This window comes from Clytia hemisphaerica, unplaced genomic scaffold, assembly GCF_902728285.1.
Source record: "Clytia hemisphaerica strain Z4C2 unplaced genomic scaffold, Clytia hemisphaerica genome assembly, whole genome shotgun sequence".
Taxonomy (NCBI): Eukaryota; Metazoa; Cnidaria; class Hydrozoa; order Leptothecata; family Clytiidae; genus Clytia; species Clytia hemisphaerica.
Window position 1 is genome coordinate 313,471 of NW_027104612.1, and position 18,671 is coordinate 332,141.

General features: G+C 35.6%; 1 protein-coding gene across 1 annotated transcript; it reads left to right on the forward strand.

The window, feature by feature from the left end:
- The first annotated feature begins 1,695 nt into the window (after nucleotides 1-1,695).
- Nucleotides 1,696-17,450, forward strand: LOC136824295 (uncharacterized). The gene is made up of 7 exons (XM_067080462.1): nucleotides 1,696-2,378; nucleotides 2,933-2,969; nucleotides 13,391-13,638; nucleotides 13,820-15,379; nucleotides 15,506-15,804; nucleotides 16,389-17,245; nucleotides 17,405-17,450. The coding sequence occupies exons 1-7, from the start codon at nucleotides 1,733-1,735 to the stop codon at nucleotides 17,448-17,450; spliced, it is 3,693 nt and encodes a 1,230-aa protein (XP_066936563.1). The 5' UTR covers nucleotides 1,696-1,732.
- Nucleotides 17,451-18,671: the final 1,221 nt, after the last annotated feature.

Genomic DNA, 18,671 nt, shown 5'->3' on the forward strand with positions numbered 1-18,671 from the left:
CATTTTAATCATGTGATTAACTTTTGAAAGAATATTTGGTAACGTGATCAAAAACTGAGCAAATCAACTTTCATTATTAACAAAGAAAAAAGTTAATAAAAAGTTACAACAATAGGCTTCAAGACCAGTGTTTTTTATACGGACTATGATCATAGCTCGTTGAATAGCAGCTTAGAGTTTCCCCATTCCTTTTGGCACCTTTGGGCGGCAGCTAAAGGGGGATAGGTTAAGGGAATTAAAGCAGTCAAGCCCGCTACGGGGGTCTCACTTTTGTATTTTTTTTTGCGTGTCCATGAAGCACAATTCAATTCCTACGAGTTGACTAAAAATTACGATTTCTTACTCAAACTGGGCATTTCAAGAGGGCTTCGCCCTCCTCCATACCATTCTGGCCAAAAGGTTGTAGACTTTTAGAAAATCCATGAAATTTTTCAAAATAAGCTCTAAAAACCCATTTTTACCGCAGAACCACTGTGTTGTTTTTATTGGATTTGAAGAGTTTGGGTGAAAAACCCTTCACTCGACATTGAAGGAAATTGAAGGCCTTTTTTTGTCTGAGATCGAAGATTGCGGGTTTTGCTCTTCAACTTTTTTGAAAGGACATCTAATTAGACCATAAATTTGAGATGGCTGAATCAATTTTAAAATAGCCTTTTAAGGGTCCTTTGATTTCGACTGAAACAATTGTAAAAAAGTCTCTCTAAGGATCACTTTACTAAAAAAATTGTTTCTCTAAGGGTCGGTTTTCGGAGGTCCAATCCACGCATACCCTCATCAGCCAACCTAAGTTCTCCCTTCGGTACTCAGTAATCATATCTTTATAATAACCAACAAAGTACGAATATAAGTGGGGAAATTTTTCACCGGGGCTGTGAGGCAGGGGTGTCATAACATCTTGTTTCTTTCTTGAATTTTTATAAAAAAGTAACTTCGGGGTGAAATTTTTCTTTCGAAATCCCAAGGGGATAGAAATTTAATTGTTCCAAGTTTAAAAAATCCAGCCTTTCCAAAAGTGATACAGTAAGTCTAGCATTGTAATATTTTTAGTTTTCTCACAATCTCGACCCAAAAAGAAACGTTTTCTGCCGGCTAATAGTCGTCAAAAGTTATGGTAATTTTCGGGTTTTTGAGACATGCCATAACTTACCTGAGTTCGAATTTTCCTTTGATTAAAAAAAACATGTATTGTGAAAATGGCTGAAATTGAATCCAAATTTGTTAGAAAAGATAAAATGAAATTTGAATTATAGCCTGAAAAATAATTTTCCAAAACAAATTATTAGATGACCCAGAAAAAATTATAAGGGTTTAATGGCTTATTGTGTCCAAAGTAATGTGAACTTTTAATGATTTTTTTTGCATTGTAATAAAGAAAGGAAAAACGAACTTAAAATTTGGCATATTATAGCTTTTTTATAATTGGTACAGTGGTTCTCAAGTTTTAAACTTGTAAAGGCAAAATTTACTTTTGAAAAAGTCAAAAAACACGAAAACAAATAAGGGGTATAAAACATCATAAAACACCACTTATACCGTGGGGAAAAAAACAAAAACCGACATTGTCCGCACATACCCAACACCCATTTTTGCCTAATCCCCCCCGAATTACTGTAGTTAGCTAATAGCGTAGAAAGTTTGCATGTAGCAAAAACACGAATCCTATGAAATAGGCTAATAATGTTTCTTTTATCTAATTTAGTATAAAACGAAATATTTAAAGTGAAAAATCAAAATGGGTAATTCAACCTCAAAAGTTGTTGTTGACAATTGCAATTATTTGATTGCCACTCTAAGTATTGACATTCATGTAAAAGAAGCATTACTGGAAAGTTGCCGTGATACAACGTTTGTTAAAGTTCCTTTGCCTGCTGATGGTGTCGACCTGTTCATCTTTTTCAACGATCCTCAGAGGAAAAAGAAGCTAGACTCTTTGTTGAAACAAAAGTCTATTTATCAAGATCAATACGATTTACTCTTACCACAAAATTTTTTAACGGACTCTAAAAATTGGGACGTGACTATCATAACTCGTGTTGCTGGGGAATTTCTTTTTCTACCAAATTCTTCCAAAGCAATTATCAAGGATGCTCAGAAGTCTAGAAACGGTATTAAACACGGCAACCCGGAAGAGTTTAAACAGCAACAGAAATTTGATGACACGATGGACGATATTGAAAACCTGCTGATCAAACTAAACTATGCTAAAATGAATGATTTTCATAACTTAAGAAACAAGACTGTGCAGATTGATCTGAAAACTTTGATGAACTACCACAAGACGCTGATGACAAACATGCAAAATCACCTCATTAATGAACAAACTAAAGCAAGTAAAGACATTTTGAAACAAGTTATCGATTATTACAACGTCAAAAGAGGTGAATATATTCTATTTTCTTCTATATCTCTACTTTCTCTTGATTATATATGGAAGCTTACGCAGTTTTCGCAGATTTCACTATTTTGTTATATTTTGAAAGTGATATCAGAAAAGTTTTTGTTGAATTTTCATTCGATGATCTTTTGAAACAGTAAAATTGTTAATAAGGTTAAGTAAAATAAACATCTACTTAGATAGATCAAAAGCATTTTTTTCAATTTTTCAATTTTGAAAGCATTTTCTTAAATTCTTCGCGGGAATTAATTTTTCAGTTTTGAGCTCGAAAACGTTTTCGCGAGTTTAAAAAGCGAACATTAGTTCCTGCGAAAATTAATTCTCTTAAGGTATATTCCTGTCTCTTTATTTCAGATTTTTGGCTCTACCATGTTCTTAGAAGAAATTTTGATATAAGTCCCGATGATAGTAGGGATTATCATCGGGACTTATATCAAAATTTCTTGAATTTTGTTTCCTAGAAGATCTGAATGTCAATAACATTTCATATGGAAAGATATTACTAGTTAGTAAAGACCCTTTACTTTCTTAATTTAGAACCCAGCCAAACCGTCCATCCAAGCAAGAATCTCAGGTAGGTTTAACCTTATGTTGTTTAAAAACTCGAATTGGTAAATTTTCGCCTGAAAATGAAAAGGATTCTTTTCAACTAAGATTATCTAACATTTTTCAAAGCTAGAGTTTTTCAAGCCACTGTGTTCTGTTCACACTTTGACTTGTTAGTAACAGTAAGAAAATCTGAAGAAAAAATATACAATATATTTTATGATAAAGCCCGGGGGGGCACTCCATTACTAAACGACGACATGTGTCGCCAAAAAAATGGCTTTAAAAATCGAACACTAAAAGTGCAGCCCTTGAGAAGTGCAAAGGTATTAAAGTGTATTTTACCGAACGTTTCTGACCCATATAGTGTAGTTTTATTTCATACCTTGTTGTGCTGCAGCCACCTAAAAATGAGCATGAGATGTTAACACAATGTTAAAAAAAAATCTAAATGGTTGCGAGTCAAAACTATGAAGATACAACAAATTTTTACAGTCAGATCTGCAATTCGCCGGTTCCCAAACACACCTTTACAGTGTATTCTGATAAAAGAAAACCCTTGTAGTGCATTCTATCAAAAGTACTCTCTTACAGTGCATTTTGAGGGTATCGAAAAACCTACCCTCAACTGCGGCACATGTCGTGATAATTAGGATAAAGCTTAGTTCTTTCTGGTTCTTTGAGTACTATAAATATCTGATTTCAAATTCACGTTATAGGAAGTCAGAAAATTGTTAAAACAAAGAATCCTTTAGAAAAAAAAGTTGAAAGAAAAATAAACTCTTTATCTTCCTTATAAAATTATTAAATTCTGGGGGTACTACCCTTGCATAGCGACGGAGGTGTCCCGCTCAAAATTGAAAAATGGACACTACGTGGGACTCGTTTTTTGAAAAAAAGTTTTCTCGAAAATTTTCATAACCTCCCAAAAAGGTACCCTATGGGGGATCAATTTTTATATTTTGGTGTTTTTGCGACCCTACCTGGGATTAATGGGGATGAAAAGGTGGCTGGCTTTTTCGTATGGGTGAAAGTAGAATTTTTGTTATTCAATTTGTAAGGGTGAAAATCGCTTATATTGGTTAGGGTCAGTATCAGTTAGGGTAAGAGTTGACGCTCAAGATTCAAAATAGGGTTGCGAGTAGCATTGGTAGAAAAATGTAAGGCCCAAGGCTCAAGGCCCTAATAAGGCCATCCTTAGGGTTGGACCAACCTTGTTATGAATACTCATAGGTCTGTAAAATAAACATTGCAAGTAAATTTGCGAATTCGAATTTCTGCCGTGGCATCGTGGTTTGGTGTAGGCGTACGGAGCTTCTAAACCAAGAGTACGTTTCACGAGTATGTTAGAAGCCCGCCCGCAACTTAACTATGGCAAATTACAGAATATCAAAATTGAATTATGAAAATGAAAAGAGTCCATGAAGTTTCCATGAAGACTTTTTCTTAAAATCTATGCTGAAGATGAGTAAAATTTTCAAAATTTGATGACGTCATAAATGATGACATCATCATTTTCAATTTTTTTTCTTTCAATTTTTCAATTCATATTGTCAATGCCTATCACGTGTCAAAATTTGAAAATGATTGAATAAATAGTTCAGAAGTTATCAGCACTTTTGAATTTAGAGTTTTAAGCGGTTTTAGCTGGGTTTTATGTCATGTTCCACAATAAAGTCATAAAACCTGATCTGAACAACCTATGACCCTAAAATTTTGCACAAGTACTTTTAATAAGATTTCGTTAAAAGTCAAAAAGTTTCAAGTCGTTTGAAAAATTTCTCAGAGATATTCACACAAGAACTCCAGCGTGGTAGATTCTACCCCCCCCCCTGGGGCTAATAGGGTTAAAGACATAGCATATGCTGTTAAATTTTTTCGTCAGAAAGTCGAACAAGCGGGCGAAAGCAAGTGGGCGAAAGCAAGTGGGCTAAAGCAAGTGGGCGAAAGCAAGTGGGCGAAAGCAAGTGGGCGAAAGCAAGTGGGCGAAAGCAAGTGGGCGAAAGCAAGTGGGGATAGCAGTGACTTTGATAGACTTTAAATAGCTTTGAGAGCTGCAAGAGATCACTGAAGGGTTGAAGATTGTTGGTTGAATGTATTTAATCAGCCATCACTTTTTTGTGTGGATCAATTTCGCATTGTTTCTGACTTCGATGGAGTTAATTCTAGAAATTCGTCCTGCGTTTTACAGCCAGAAAAGTGCAATTTAGCTCAAATTTGTTACCTTTTTTCACTTAAGTGTTCCCATTTCACATGAAATAGTCTTTTGAATACGTGTTCTTTCGACAACAATCAAAATTGGGACAGCAAACCTATCAGGGGGGGTCAGGATCAGAATTCGCCGGAAACTCGGCCGTCGAAATAGTTCCTCGGTCGGCGGAATAGTCGTCCGGCCGGCGGAAAATTGGCCGTCGGAATAGTCATCCGGCCGGTGGAATAGTCGTCCAGCCGCCGAAATAGTCATCCGGCCCACGGAAAATTGGCCGTCGGAAAAGTTATCCGGTCCGCAGAAAGTGAGGTCGAGTTATTTTTTTCGAGTTATTATTTTGAGCTACGAAAAAACGAGTTATGACAACATTTCCCGTAAATTTTGGTTTAACTATGATGTCATTGTCATCATCAATATCGTTGTTATCGTTTTTTTTTGCTTACTTTAATTGTTTGAGTTGTTTCCTGTTGTTAATAACTACTCGGTTATTTTAAATTGAATAACTTTTAGATTAGCTATTTAAAATTAATTCCCTATTAAATAATTCTACAATTCTATAACTCCTCGGTTCCCGAATACCAGATTGTTGATAAGGTTATTGTAATCTAGGCTGCCTGCATCCCCTCTGATTACTTTTGATATATAGTATACTAGTATACTATATAGTATTATATATTAGTATACTATATCAAAAACTATTTTAGGGGATGCGTGCAGCTTAATTGTAATCAAGCTAAAAATTACGAAAAAGGACGCAACAACTCGGTTTTTCATAACTCAAAAAAAATAACTCGAAAAAAATAACTCGACCTCAATTTCCGCGGACCGAATAACTTTTCCGACGGCCAATTTTCCGCGGGCCGGATAACATTTCCGCCGGCCGGACGACTATTCCGCCGACCGAGGAACTATTTCAACGGCCGAATTTCCGGCTAATTCTGACCCGGATCCCCCCTGATACAAACCAATGGTATAGGGTCCAGAGAGACTTTAAAGTTGCCATGGGTAGGCAGTAATCTTTATTACTTTAAAAGGGGCTTCGGGTCGTGAAGGTTGGATTATACCTCATTAGCATACCAAAACCATCAAAAATTGTCAAATATAGCTCTGAAACTGTAAGCTGATAAGTTGTACTTCACAAAATGGCCTTTTTCGGCCTATTGAAAGAGGTCAAAAGCTCACCAGGACCGTCTTTGCTTGGCAGCATGACGTTGAACGACATAAAAAGGTGATTTTTTCGGAAACTTTCTGTTTGACTGGAGGGGCTGAAAACATGAAACTCAAACGGATGGAAGCCCAACTCATTGTTTTGAAGCGCGTTGGGATCTTTTATTGCGGAACAATAAGAAGGTTACGTCACATTTCTTTCTACGGGGACCATGGTTTTTCGCTCATTTTGGACGGTTTTTCGGCCGGTGACGTCATCAAAATGTCGGAAATGTAATTTTTTCCCCAAAATACTTTGTTTCACACAGAAACACCTCACTGGTCCAAATTTGAGCCAAATTGGACTATTTTTTGGAAAAAAACCCTTAATTCCCCTGGTACCACCTTAATGCGTTACCAGCAAGTGACGAATTTTTCCCCGACGAAAATTTTCACCGACGAAAATTTTCCCCGACGAAGTTTTCCCCGATAAGGTATTGTTTTGGTCAAAGCACTTGTTTTACATTTTTGGAATGCTAAGAGATAGGGGAATCAGAATTAAGATTAGAGATATATTGTAAGTGATTTCTGTACCAAACTCGAGATCATCATCATCCTTCTACCGTTAGGTCGGAAATACCGAGTATCTCTCTCTCCACAGCTCACGGTCTGACATAACTGTTTTCAGTTCTTCTAACTCGAGCCCTGTTTCCCGCCTCAAATTGTCGAGGAAAGTTCGAGATACTAACCCTTGAAAACAGTGTTTGTCCAGTTTTTGCGCTTTTTGAAGCTCAATATCTCGAGCTAGGTACTGAAATCACCTTTTTTTTCTTTTTTTACATTATTGAGTTATTTTTCCTCCCTTTACATTTTCAAGTTATTTTTTCGTTATGTTAGTGAGTTATGTCCGACCGGTCCCGATGAAAATGAATATTTGTATCATCGTACGTCAAAAGCTGAAAACAAAGTCTGAGGATCGAACACCCGAAAAGAAAATGCTATTTTAGAAGAACAATCTGGCCAATGTAAAAAACACTCTTAGCGTTTTCACCCTCCTCTGCATTAGAATTAGAGCATTTTTCGTCATATAGTCCCGCTGCTGAGGTCGAAAATCGGTTCATTTCGTGACACACCTCTTAGAAATAACTTTCTTTTTAACTCGCAAATTACTATGTCCTGATATCATATGAATGTTAAACCAAAAGTTTAAAAAAGAAAAATCAAAATTACACAAAATTTTTAGCATTTCAGCTTAGGTGTATGGTGTATGCTTAGTGAAATCGTGAAGCAATATAAACCGAGTTAAAAAACGAAAAATAACTCGAAAATTTAAAGGAAGGAAAAAAACTGAGTTACGAGATTTAGAATGATGTCATAGAAGGTACAAAATGACGTCATAACTCGTTTTTTTTCGTAACTCGGGTTTTTAACTCGAGAAAAATAACTCGGGATTTCCGAGCCTCGTTAAAGCCAGAATAACAATACTTTCATCGAGGTCTCAATCACTGCTTCAAAAAATGCTGAGCTTGAAAAAAAAACAAAGAAGTTGTTCAACCAATCATCAAAACAACAAAAAGCGCGCGATAGGTCATTTAAGGGCTCTGGACATACCCAATTTTTCGATTTTACACCAACTTAAATGGCAATTTCTGCATTTTAAAAAGATTAATGTATAACTTTTTTTATATGTACCTTTTCTGAATTTTAAAATCGAAAGATTGAAATGAAAAAATTAAATGAAGAAGAAAACAAAGAGTTTTTCGAAGGAGAGTATTTCACCTTTCAAAGCCCTAATCTCGGTAAAAATCAAACATTCTGGAATTTTTTTTGGTTCAGGTGATGTATCTATTTAGTATCTAAAAATACAATTTCGGAAAATTTTTGTGGAAGTATCTTTCCTTTAAAATCTCCAAAAAACCTCATTTTTGGTAATTTTCTCCACTAAATTTCCATGCAAAAACACAAAAACATCTATAACTTGGAATGTAGCTAAATAGAAAATTTTTCCGAAAGAATTTAAATAAAGAAATTATTTGTCAATAACTTAAAAAAAGTTTGAAACAATAAAATGATTTCCTTAAGGAGACTAGGCTTTTTTTGTGAAAAGTATTTGAATAGCATCGTTATGACGTTTTATCAAGGTCCATGCCACACTTATTCCTTAATTACTCATGATGTAATTACTTAAATTCATTTTTTCAAAAGCAGTTTGTTCTTAAACATGTCAAAGAAGCGAAAACATAAGGTTTTATCTTTAAATTCTGAAATTGATTTTTCGATTTGATATCAGAATGAATGTTTTTGAAATAGATCTTATCGGAGTTTTTGATTTTTCTAAAAAAGCGATGCATTGTGGGATTGTTTCGGGAGTATTACAATAGAATTCTCTCAAGGAATTCCTAAGAGATTAAATTAAATTCTCATTCATGAGGGAGTGATTTTTTGTGAAAAATTTCTTATTTTACTGCCTAAAAACTTACTTCTTACTTTTTCTTTAGCTCGTTTTCGCAGGTGCCAATATTGTAGAACACGTCAGGCACGTGATCTTCGAATGTTTTGATTGGTGGCCTCTCTTCTTGTTAGCGTTGTCGTTGCTGAAAAGCAGTCTTTTGACGATGCTGGTGTTCTTTTGTCTTACAACATGGCCAAGATAGTTTTGTTGCTGTTGTTTGACTTATTGAAGGATGTCCTCAGTCTTACAGATGCGTAAAACATCTTCACTTGACATGACGAAGTGGAAAGTTTGTAAATTGTTTTCATCGATTCTTCTTTCAAAGCCGTCTCTCACCATCCTACGAAGCATATTAATGTAGGTGGATCGGATTCGCTGTTGTTGTTGTTGAGTGATATTCCACGTTTGACAGGAATATGTCAACCGACTGTGCACCATTGTATTTAGGAGATATACCCTATATCTTTCGATTGTGCAGTTTTTTAATCATTTGGTTGTACTTGTTTTGAGAAACAGTTATTCTTAACTCAATCTCTGCATCTCCTGTTGAAGGTTGATTGAAGTGTACGTCGTCTTCAATATATCTGAACACTTCACCATTTTCGATGACTTAATCATTTTTAAGCGTGACGATAGATTGAGGATACTCATCTTGGTTTTGAGACTTGAAATTTATTATCGTCGTTTTGGTTTTCTTGGCGTTTATTTGGAGGTGAAAACGAACAAATTTTTCATTGAGGATTTTCAGTCCTTTTTCTAAGTTTAAAATTCTTTCGAATGCAAGTTTTAAGTCGTCAGCGTAACCGGCCCAGTCAAGAGTGTGTTCACCGTAACAGCTTTTGGCTCTTTCATCTCTGGTTGTAGCAGTGGCACGAATTATGTACTTCAGTTGAAGAAATTTAACATTTTTCTCTTTACAGATTTGCATAAACACACGCATGACATAATCCAGTTGTATAGTGATGGGTATTCTGGTCCCCCTTGTCGAACACCAAGTAGAAGCTCGAAAACATCATCTGCAGTTTGTGCCAATGCTGTGGTTTTTTTATGATACAATAATTCAAGTAATTTTATTAGGGAAGGCGCGACTTGCTCGGGAAATCTCTGGTAGATGGATTCAAAGAGGCCAATTTCGCAAAACGTGGTCCAACGTGGAGCTGAAATCGAGGAATAGAAAATCGAATCGCTTTTATGTTTTGTCCGAGATTTGTGAAGTTATTTTGTCATATATATGCCGTCTGCTGTTCCTCTATTTCGTCTAAATCCTTGCTGCTGGTCGAACAGTTATTTGTCATACCAGTCTTTAAGTCTAGTCAAGATTATTATCACCATTATCTTACAAAGACTTGATCCTACTTGTAAACCTCTGTACGATGTCGGGTCTTTTGTAATTCCTTTAGCTGCTCCTTTCCATAAGGCAATAAGCTTTGAATGACCCCGTGATGATGGCATAGATTTCGTCGTCCGTATTTGAAGAAGTAGCTATTCAAGCTCTGATAGTAGCGCGTTTGATGCGACTGCATACTTGAAGAATTTTGCAGGAAGATCGTTTTGAGGATTTACCATTGTTTAAAGATTTGAGGGTAGATAGAATTTCGTTCCTTTTTGGAGGGTCAAAATTGACGAACTCGCGGGTAATTTGTTGCAATAGAGTAATATAATTTGGTATATTAATAAGTTCAATGGGTTTCATTTTATTATTTAAGTTGCCAGTGAAATGTTTTTCAAAATATGTTTTCAATGTCTCTGGGTCACTCGCAGATTTTTGTCCCATATATTTGAATGTTGAACCGTCGGACTTAATGGTTTTGAAGAGCTCTTCAACTTGTAGTTTTGTTGCAAACTCGTTTATTTCGTCAGCTTCTTCTTGCATCGTGAGATTTCTCAATTGCCGTACACGTTTTTTAATTCTCTTTAAGAGCTTTTTGTATGTCTCTCCATTTCGTGTCGTATCGGATCGGTTACAGAGCAAAGAAATCAGTTCTCATCATCGTTTTTCCAGAGTTTTTTTTTTCGCTTGTTAATTTTTAATTTTGGAGGAAGTTCCTCGTTTGTAGCTTTCTCGATAGTTTTTAAAAGATTCTGTGAAAACACATTTACGTCTTCATCGAACGGACGATTCGTTTCAAGCTTTCGATTCAGATTTTCAACAAATGTTCTTCTAACTGTACGTATTAGTAGAGACTTAACATCGCGTTTCGGTTCGTTTGGTGTTTTGTTGTATCTTCTTCGAGCAATTCTGGTCGTGGGAGTACACATGGTTGCTTTGGGAAGCCGGTGGTCTGTGTCAATATCAATACCTCGGTAAACTCTACAGTTTGTCATATAATTTTGGACGTAAGGTTCAGTAAGAATGTAATCAAGGACCTTGCGGGTTTTTCTGTAATTGCTGTACCATGTATAACGATGTATCATACGGTGCTTGAAGAAAGTGATCGAAATACAGAGTACATGAATACGACAAAATGCTTTTAATCGGTTTCCATTGTCATTACAAAGTGGAACAGTGATAATTTTCTTTCCGTCGAAGAAGCATCTTTTATTCGAATGGTAGTTGTAGCGTTGAAGTTTCCGACGACGATAAGCTTATGTTTCTTTTGTGTTTTTACAATTGCTTTGTTTAGATTTGAGTATAACACGAGTTTTTGTTGATCGGTTTCGTCTGCTTCTGTTGGTGCGTAGCCGTTTACAACTCGTATATTGAACCCGTTAACCTTTAGATAGATTGCCATTACGCGGAGGTCTGAGAAGTCGGGAGTAGAAATGTCAATATCTTTGTGTATCCAGACAAGTATACCGACACCTGCTTGACGTTTCTTCTTGTATCCTAACCAGTGGAATTCAATTCTTCACCGGAGTCCAATCGAATTATTTTCGTACCAACGTCTCTCCACCGTACTTCTTGGAAGCAACATAATGTGAGTTGAGATTTGGTGACTGCCTTTGCGATGGAATATATCTTTGCCCCATCATCTTTCTCGGTTCCACTTCGTGTGTTAAGGGTTGCAAAGTTCCAGGTTTTAAAATTGTTCGTGCGGAAATTTTCTTTGGATTTTTTAGTTTTTTTGTTCGTTTTCAGAGGCATTGAAGGTAAAGAGTAAGAAGGATTCAATAGTACTTTTTCGTTCACAAATTCGAATCTGTTGATAGTTGTCTCGAACGAAATACGTTTTGGTAACCCTTGGCATCCAGCCAGGGGTTGGGTGACTGAGCATCAATGTCTATTGTCAATTGTACGATATCATGAGCGATAGGTGGTGTGGATGATTGTAGTAATCAACTACAATTCCTCGGACCCAGTTACCACAACCCCCCAAAAAAATCATCGTTTTCTCCATGGTTGACCCCAAAGAAATTGTAAAGCCCTCAAAGTTCTATTCTAAAGCTCATTTATAGTAGTGACCAATAAAATCTGAAAATCGACTTTCTTAAAACATGGTCATATTGCATACCAAAATGTCACAAATATGATGGAGAATTAGAAAAACATTAGAAATATACGTCAAAAATGATGAGAGATAAATAAAAGTTTTTTGTCTTTTGACTAAAAAAACATGCGCCATTGCATTATGGGCATGAAATCCTGAAAATTACAAATATTGTTTTGGGAATGGATTTTTAGCAAGTATTTGATCAATTGAATCACGGTTCAGCATCTAAATTGCAATTTCAAAGTTTCAGTAAGTGGTGAGCAAGGGTTTCATGTTTGTAGGTTTTAAGGTGTAATAGTGTAGGTTTTAAGGTGTAATTTGCGGGTAATTTGATTATAACCTACAGTTTAGAAAATATTTAGGTACAAATGATTTAATTGTAACATTAGTAACTTTGCAGTGAATCACTGTTCAAAATTTGAGGCCAAAAGGACTATTTTTTATTTGTAAATATGTAAATTGTAAATATGTAAATTGTTTGGGGTAAATAGCTAAAATTGCTTTTTTTCACAAAGCAATAAATTTTTTCTTAGCAGCTTTTACAAAAACCACACCCAGGAAAGAAATTCAAAGGTAGCCTAGACTCACCAATAAAAAGTTTCCACCCTTACTGTTTTCTCTATCAGAATATAGGGGGTACCTTTTTTGTTGTAGGTTTTCAGGGGTATCCACTGGTATTCAATGTAAAGTCGACTCTTGGAGATTTTGTAAATCTATTAATTTTCAAATGTCCGTTTCCTGAAAAGCTCTCGAAATATCAGAATTCAAGACATTTTCATTAAATGTAAAGTTCGTTTGAAAATATAGTAAATATAATATTTCAGGTTTTTAAAAAAATGATAAAATATTGAATGTAGGACAAATTTACTGATAAGAGATGTGTTTTTTCCAACTCTCTTTGAAATGTAATGAAACGCTCATATTTACACTATATTTACAATTTGGGAAATCTATGATTTCGCCCAATGTAACACAAAATCGTATCATATTTTAATCCTCTACACGTAAGTAAAGTATAGTACCGCGCTTAGGCAGGCAGATATAAGAAAAGGTTCTTGTAAATAGATAGACTGTAATAAGTTAATAGCTCCTGAATTCCTGAAATGGTTCACCTGTGAATGGTTTCACACAGCCACCCTTTTTAAGCTTGATATCACGTGACTATGAAGAGCCGATGAAAACAATAATAAATTCATTTTCATCTTTTTAAGGGTCGAGAAGATTACACCAAAAGAGGTTGCATTCACAGCTGAAGAAACTTCCATTATCTACACTGTTCAATGTTGGAAGATTAAAAATGAAACGAAAATGATTGAATCTGTCAAAAATGTAACATCAACAAACATAAACCAAAAAGCTTGGATACAGTGTGAAGTGGATATCAAAAGTGGATATACATATGAATTCGTTTTCAATACTGACAGAGCTGATGACTCCAAAATCATTGTTCAACTTCCGCGTAAGACTTGTCTGGAAAATTTATCTAGGGAAAATCATTTTGAAGATTAGGGGCTAGATACTTTTTGATATTCTCGTAATACTATCAATTGAAAAAAATTTAAAGGAAATATTGATAGGACTTTAACTATTTATGGGATCTGATTTTATTGTGACTTTAGGAAACTCTCATTTCTTTCCAGGCAATCATCATCATACAAGTAGGAAAGGAGAAACATTAGTCTACGCTCATAATTGTGGAAGGCCTTCCAATATACACGCATTCGAAGTTTCGGACGAGAATGGAATCACAGATGACGATACATGTATCCCAATCAGCACCGGTCCTTCAGTTGCCAACACTGTCAAAGAATTCAATCAAAGAGCAATGCAGTATTACAAAGACCATATCGGCACCAAAACCTTCCCACCCTCGTATTACGTACGAAATGTAAACATGAAAGAAGTTATCGCCAGTCTTGAAGAACATTCATCGCTTCTTGGAGGAAAAATTCTCGTCGGATATAATCCCATAAGCCATCTCAGAATACTTGGACTCAATGATGAAAAGATCGAGAGTGTTCTGCATTTTTCTGACTGCCCTGATTACTATGACAACACAATCGTTTGTATTTATCCGAATCATGGCTTGCTGTTTGTTTTCGTGGTCGGTGAAAACGAAAAACATATTGACAAGGATTTGGCGAAAGTTAATGCAGTCTTGAAAACATGGTGTTATGTTCACAGGCAGATTCTCCAAAATGAACAGTTTACTATTGTTGGAGTTCTCGTCTTACGGGCTTCAAGCGACTTGAACAAAATGAAGCAACATCCTTGCTTAATTCTAAACACAAAGAGTCAGGACTTTGTCATTTCTTTCGATGAAAACTTTGGACAATGGTTGACCAACTTCTTAAAATTAATCCGAGATAATCGAAAGCTTTCATCACCTTCAACGCCAGGAATAATGGAAATCATTGCAGGGAACATGATGGCAAGCATGGCACAAACCAAAATCTACCTTCCTCGTGTTTCAGGAAATGACACTATTAACGTTAAGACAATCCTGTTAACTGAACCTCAAATTTCCTGCATCGAAAGCCAGTCGAACTGGAAGATGATTCAAGCTTCCTATGGCGCTGGCAAATCAATCACTTTACACGAAATTGCAAGGAAACTGCTGAAAATGAGCAACCAAGACTTGATTATAAACGTTACTTTCGACCCATTCAGTGCACTAGATAAGAAAGTCGACCATTCATTTAACGAGCTTTGTAAACAAGAAAAATTGACACAAAAACGAGAAAATATCATTTCATTATCGCTTTCTGAAGCTGTTGGTGAAAGAAGGAATGTCACCGATTTTTACAACTGTTCCTCATTACCATCCAAAAATATTGCTGACGTCATGCTTCTCTTAAAAAACAAACACAAACATCGAAAAATACATTTCCTTTTTGATGAAGTGCCGCAAGAGCTGTTCACAAAGACCTACTCAGAAACACTACGTGGCCGTTTGGAGAGTGAATTTCGAGAATCAGTTGTCGTGATTGCCCTCCAAAGTGTACAGAAATCTCGAAAGATAACCGAGGAAGGCAAGGTCACCAATTCACAGGAGATTGATTTAAAAAGCTCAGGCATGGAACTTTTCAAACTACCAACCACAATGAGGATGAGCAGTTGCTTACATAAATTGAAAGAAGTTTTGGAAGGTGAAATCGAAAGTTCGCCCTGCTCCTTAAACTTAGAAGTTCGATCGAAAGGTATTACATACCATTTACGTAACATTCTTTTATAATCGTGTTCAATTGCAACAGTGTGCAAGTAAAATATGCTCATTTCCATTTATGACCGAAATATTTTCTTACATTTTAATTTTAATTTTTCAGGAAACGTTTTGCTAACAAAAGACGAATCTAACAAGGCCATAATCCACGAAACTCAACCAAATGGAGATAGGCCAGGTGGCTCTCAATCAACAACAAAAGTTGAATTTCAGGTTAATGAGGTAATTTTGTTAATGAGTGTACTGTTTATAATTAGCTTACCATTGAAATTGAATAATGAAGCTATTTTCTCATTGTCAGAACCGATAATCTTTTTAGAAATTCTTTTAACAGATTTTTTGTTAAAGGTTTTATTTTACATAAGTGTTCCCGTTTCATATCAGACACATATTTTATATACGGCCAGTTTCTACCTATTGTTATATCATGTTGATAATTGCAAATAATGTTTTTGTTTTCCTCTTTCTGACCAATCTTGTTCCACATCCGTAATTCAATGTGAAAAAGCTTTTGAATTAAAATTGATGAGAAAGCAAACGATGTCACTCTTATTAAAAAAAAAACCTTTAATTCTGTTTTTCCAGACCAGAACAGGTTAACTTTTTATGTTTGATATTACAACTCATTTTTGAAATTCCGTTTAAATGATCTGATTCGGATGTAATTTGCTTCTCTATAACTTGTGAAAAAAAACCTGCTCTCCTTGGCAACACACCCACCTCATAGACCCACTAGTAGGATCTTTCAGGCAGTTGGGCGTGAGCCTCCAGGGCAGTTATACAGTTCTAGTTCACAAATTTTATAAGAACTGGAAGTGCGTGGTGAGCCTTAGGGGCCATCGTACCTTCAGGGCTTCAAACTGAGTTCCACCACTTTACCAACTAAAGAAGAAAAACAAGCAGTGATTTTTTTAATTCAATTTTTTTCAATTAAACCTTACCTTTATGTTTTAACAAGAAATTTCAAATTACTTCCCATTTATTAGAGAAAACAAGATCGAGAAGCAAGCGAATCATTTGACCCAACAAAGCTACGCGACCCTGAAAACGTTTTTAAGTCGCAGCTACAGACGAATGAAAATGAAGAAGTCGTGAAAGAACTGTCCACTACATACACTTATATGAAAGGGAAATGTGGACATTCTTTCGGGAGCTTTTTAAAACCACGAATCTTTCATTTCACCAAAGCCTTCACACCTTTATATGCTTGGTTCCTTCCGATACTAGCTGCCATCCTCCAGTTCTGTTTGAATGAGAGAAAGGAGGAAGAAGTTGTGGTATTGTGCGAAGATATCTGTCAAGTAAAAATGGTTCAGTATGCCCTGGAAAGGATACACAAGCGTCCAATTGCATACGCACCTTACCTTACCGGAGAATATCCTCAAGACATCCACAAGATGAAGGAAAAATTCGTCAAAAATTTGGACGAGATGGAGACAGTTCTGATATCCGATTATCGGTCTGTTCGTGGATTGGAAATGGCTCATACAATCATCTTTGTGGATCCAGAAAACGAGGCCAACGCACATTTTCTTGTCGAAGCAATCACACGAACCATAACAAATCTTGATGTCATTTCAACGAAACCTTTTTCACAAAATGCTTCCACGAGTATCGAAAGAGCTTTTCGAAAATATGTTGATGGGACCTTAGCAATCAAGACACACGTTGAATCGAGCAAAGACGCCGAAGATCTTCTGAGAGTACAATTCCAATACAACGAAAAGGACGGCTCAAAACAAACAAAAATTATTTCACAGAAATTGACCGATTTCAGTTTCGACGTTTCACAATCTCTAGATGGTTTTAACAAAAATGAAGAGCTCTGGCAAAACTATTTCAAGTATAATTTTTCTGTTAAAATTTTCGATTTTCAATGATCTTTATTATTGCAAAAAGCTCAATTAGAGGATATAAGTCATATTTTCCAAAATTAGGTGCCCGCTAATCCTTTAACCAAATATATTCCAGACTAAAAATATACATCATCTTTTTCCTTCAGGATGGCGTTTACTCTTTCAACTTCCATTTCATCTTTGGGAACGTAAGTCAATACAGTTGATGCCATCTGATTCGGCATTCTGTTATTCGATAAGCTCCCATTATCAATCAACTAACAGTCATTTGACAAATTTCCTTTTAATTTCTCATAAAAGATACTTTTTTTATCGGGCATTCTATCGCTATCATCTCCCTGGGGTTGGGGTATTTTAAGATTCATGATTTAACGATTTACGATGCACGATTCACGATCCATGTTCCATGCATAAACTAGTCATAGCTTTCACTAAATGCCCACGCAGAACATCATGTGATGCACTTATAAAGCTTTTAATGCTGTAAAGATTAAAGCATTAAAAGTAATCAGGAATAATTGATTGATTTAATTATTGAATGAATGATTAATTGATTGAGGCATAATGCTTGAAAAAGTAATTATGTTCCATTTACACAATATTTGAAGAATTCATGCAGCTTGATAATTTGATAAAATTTAAAGAAAAGCTTCTCAAAAATATATTTCAAAAATTATGGTATCATTAGCTTACTGGTTATCACATCTCCTGTTTGTTTTTTTCTCCCAGTTTCTTTCTTACAACAATATATGTCATGATTATTATTCACAATAGACCTTTTCTGATAATGCCACAGACATCTTAGATTGTAGGCAAAATATATAGCGGTGAATAAATCAACAAGGCAACCAATCAGAAATAGCTTGCTTTTTTCATTGGCTGCTATATTTCAACAATTCTCTATTGCTACTTTGCCTAATAAACAATAGTCAAGAGAATACTACGTATATAAAATTTATCAAAAAGTTTTGCGCCATGTTAAATTGGGTGAAATAGAAACCAATCCTAGTTAAGGCCCGGGCTCCCCTTGTGTACGCTGTGATTGCACTTCTCAAGCAAAATCTTCTATGTTGTTGGTCAAACAAAAATAAAGGAATGCCATTGTGGTCTATTCAGACTTACAGTCGAGAAAAGTTGAAATGCGCTTTAATTTTTTTTCAAGTGCATAGTACTTTTTCATGATGCAATCTTTTCTCCAAGCTGAAAGGATTAAAAGGATCAAAGCCATTAAGATGATCGCAACGCATAAAATGAAGAGACGTGCCTCCAGGAAGCTAGACTTTTTGAGTTTATAGCTATATACTTTCACTTTATTGTGTTTCCGTATATAGTATATGATTGTCTGTGTATCTAGTCTAACCACCGTTAAATGCCTTCAAGAAGGTCCCTCCTAACTTGGAAAAGCTATTTCAC

What these genes read in the sequence shown, in the direction of transcription:
- LOC136824295 (XM_067080462.1), top strand. Translation starts at nt 1,733, where the DNA reads ATGGGTAATTCAACCTCAAAAGTTGTTGTTGACAATTGCAATTATTTG. An exon ending in AATCATTGTTCAACTTCCGC is followed by an intron (nt 13,639 to 13,819) that starts GTAAGACTTGTC and finishes ATTTCTTTCCAG; the next exon opens with GCAATCATCATCATACAAGT. An exon ending in CTCTGGCAAAACTATTTCAA is followed by an intron (nt 17,246 to 17,404) that starts GTATAATTTTTC and finishes TTTTTCCTTCAG; the next exon opens with GATGGCGTTTACTCTTTCAA.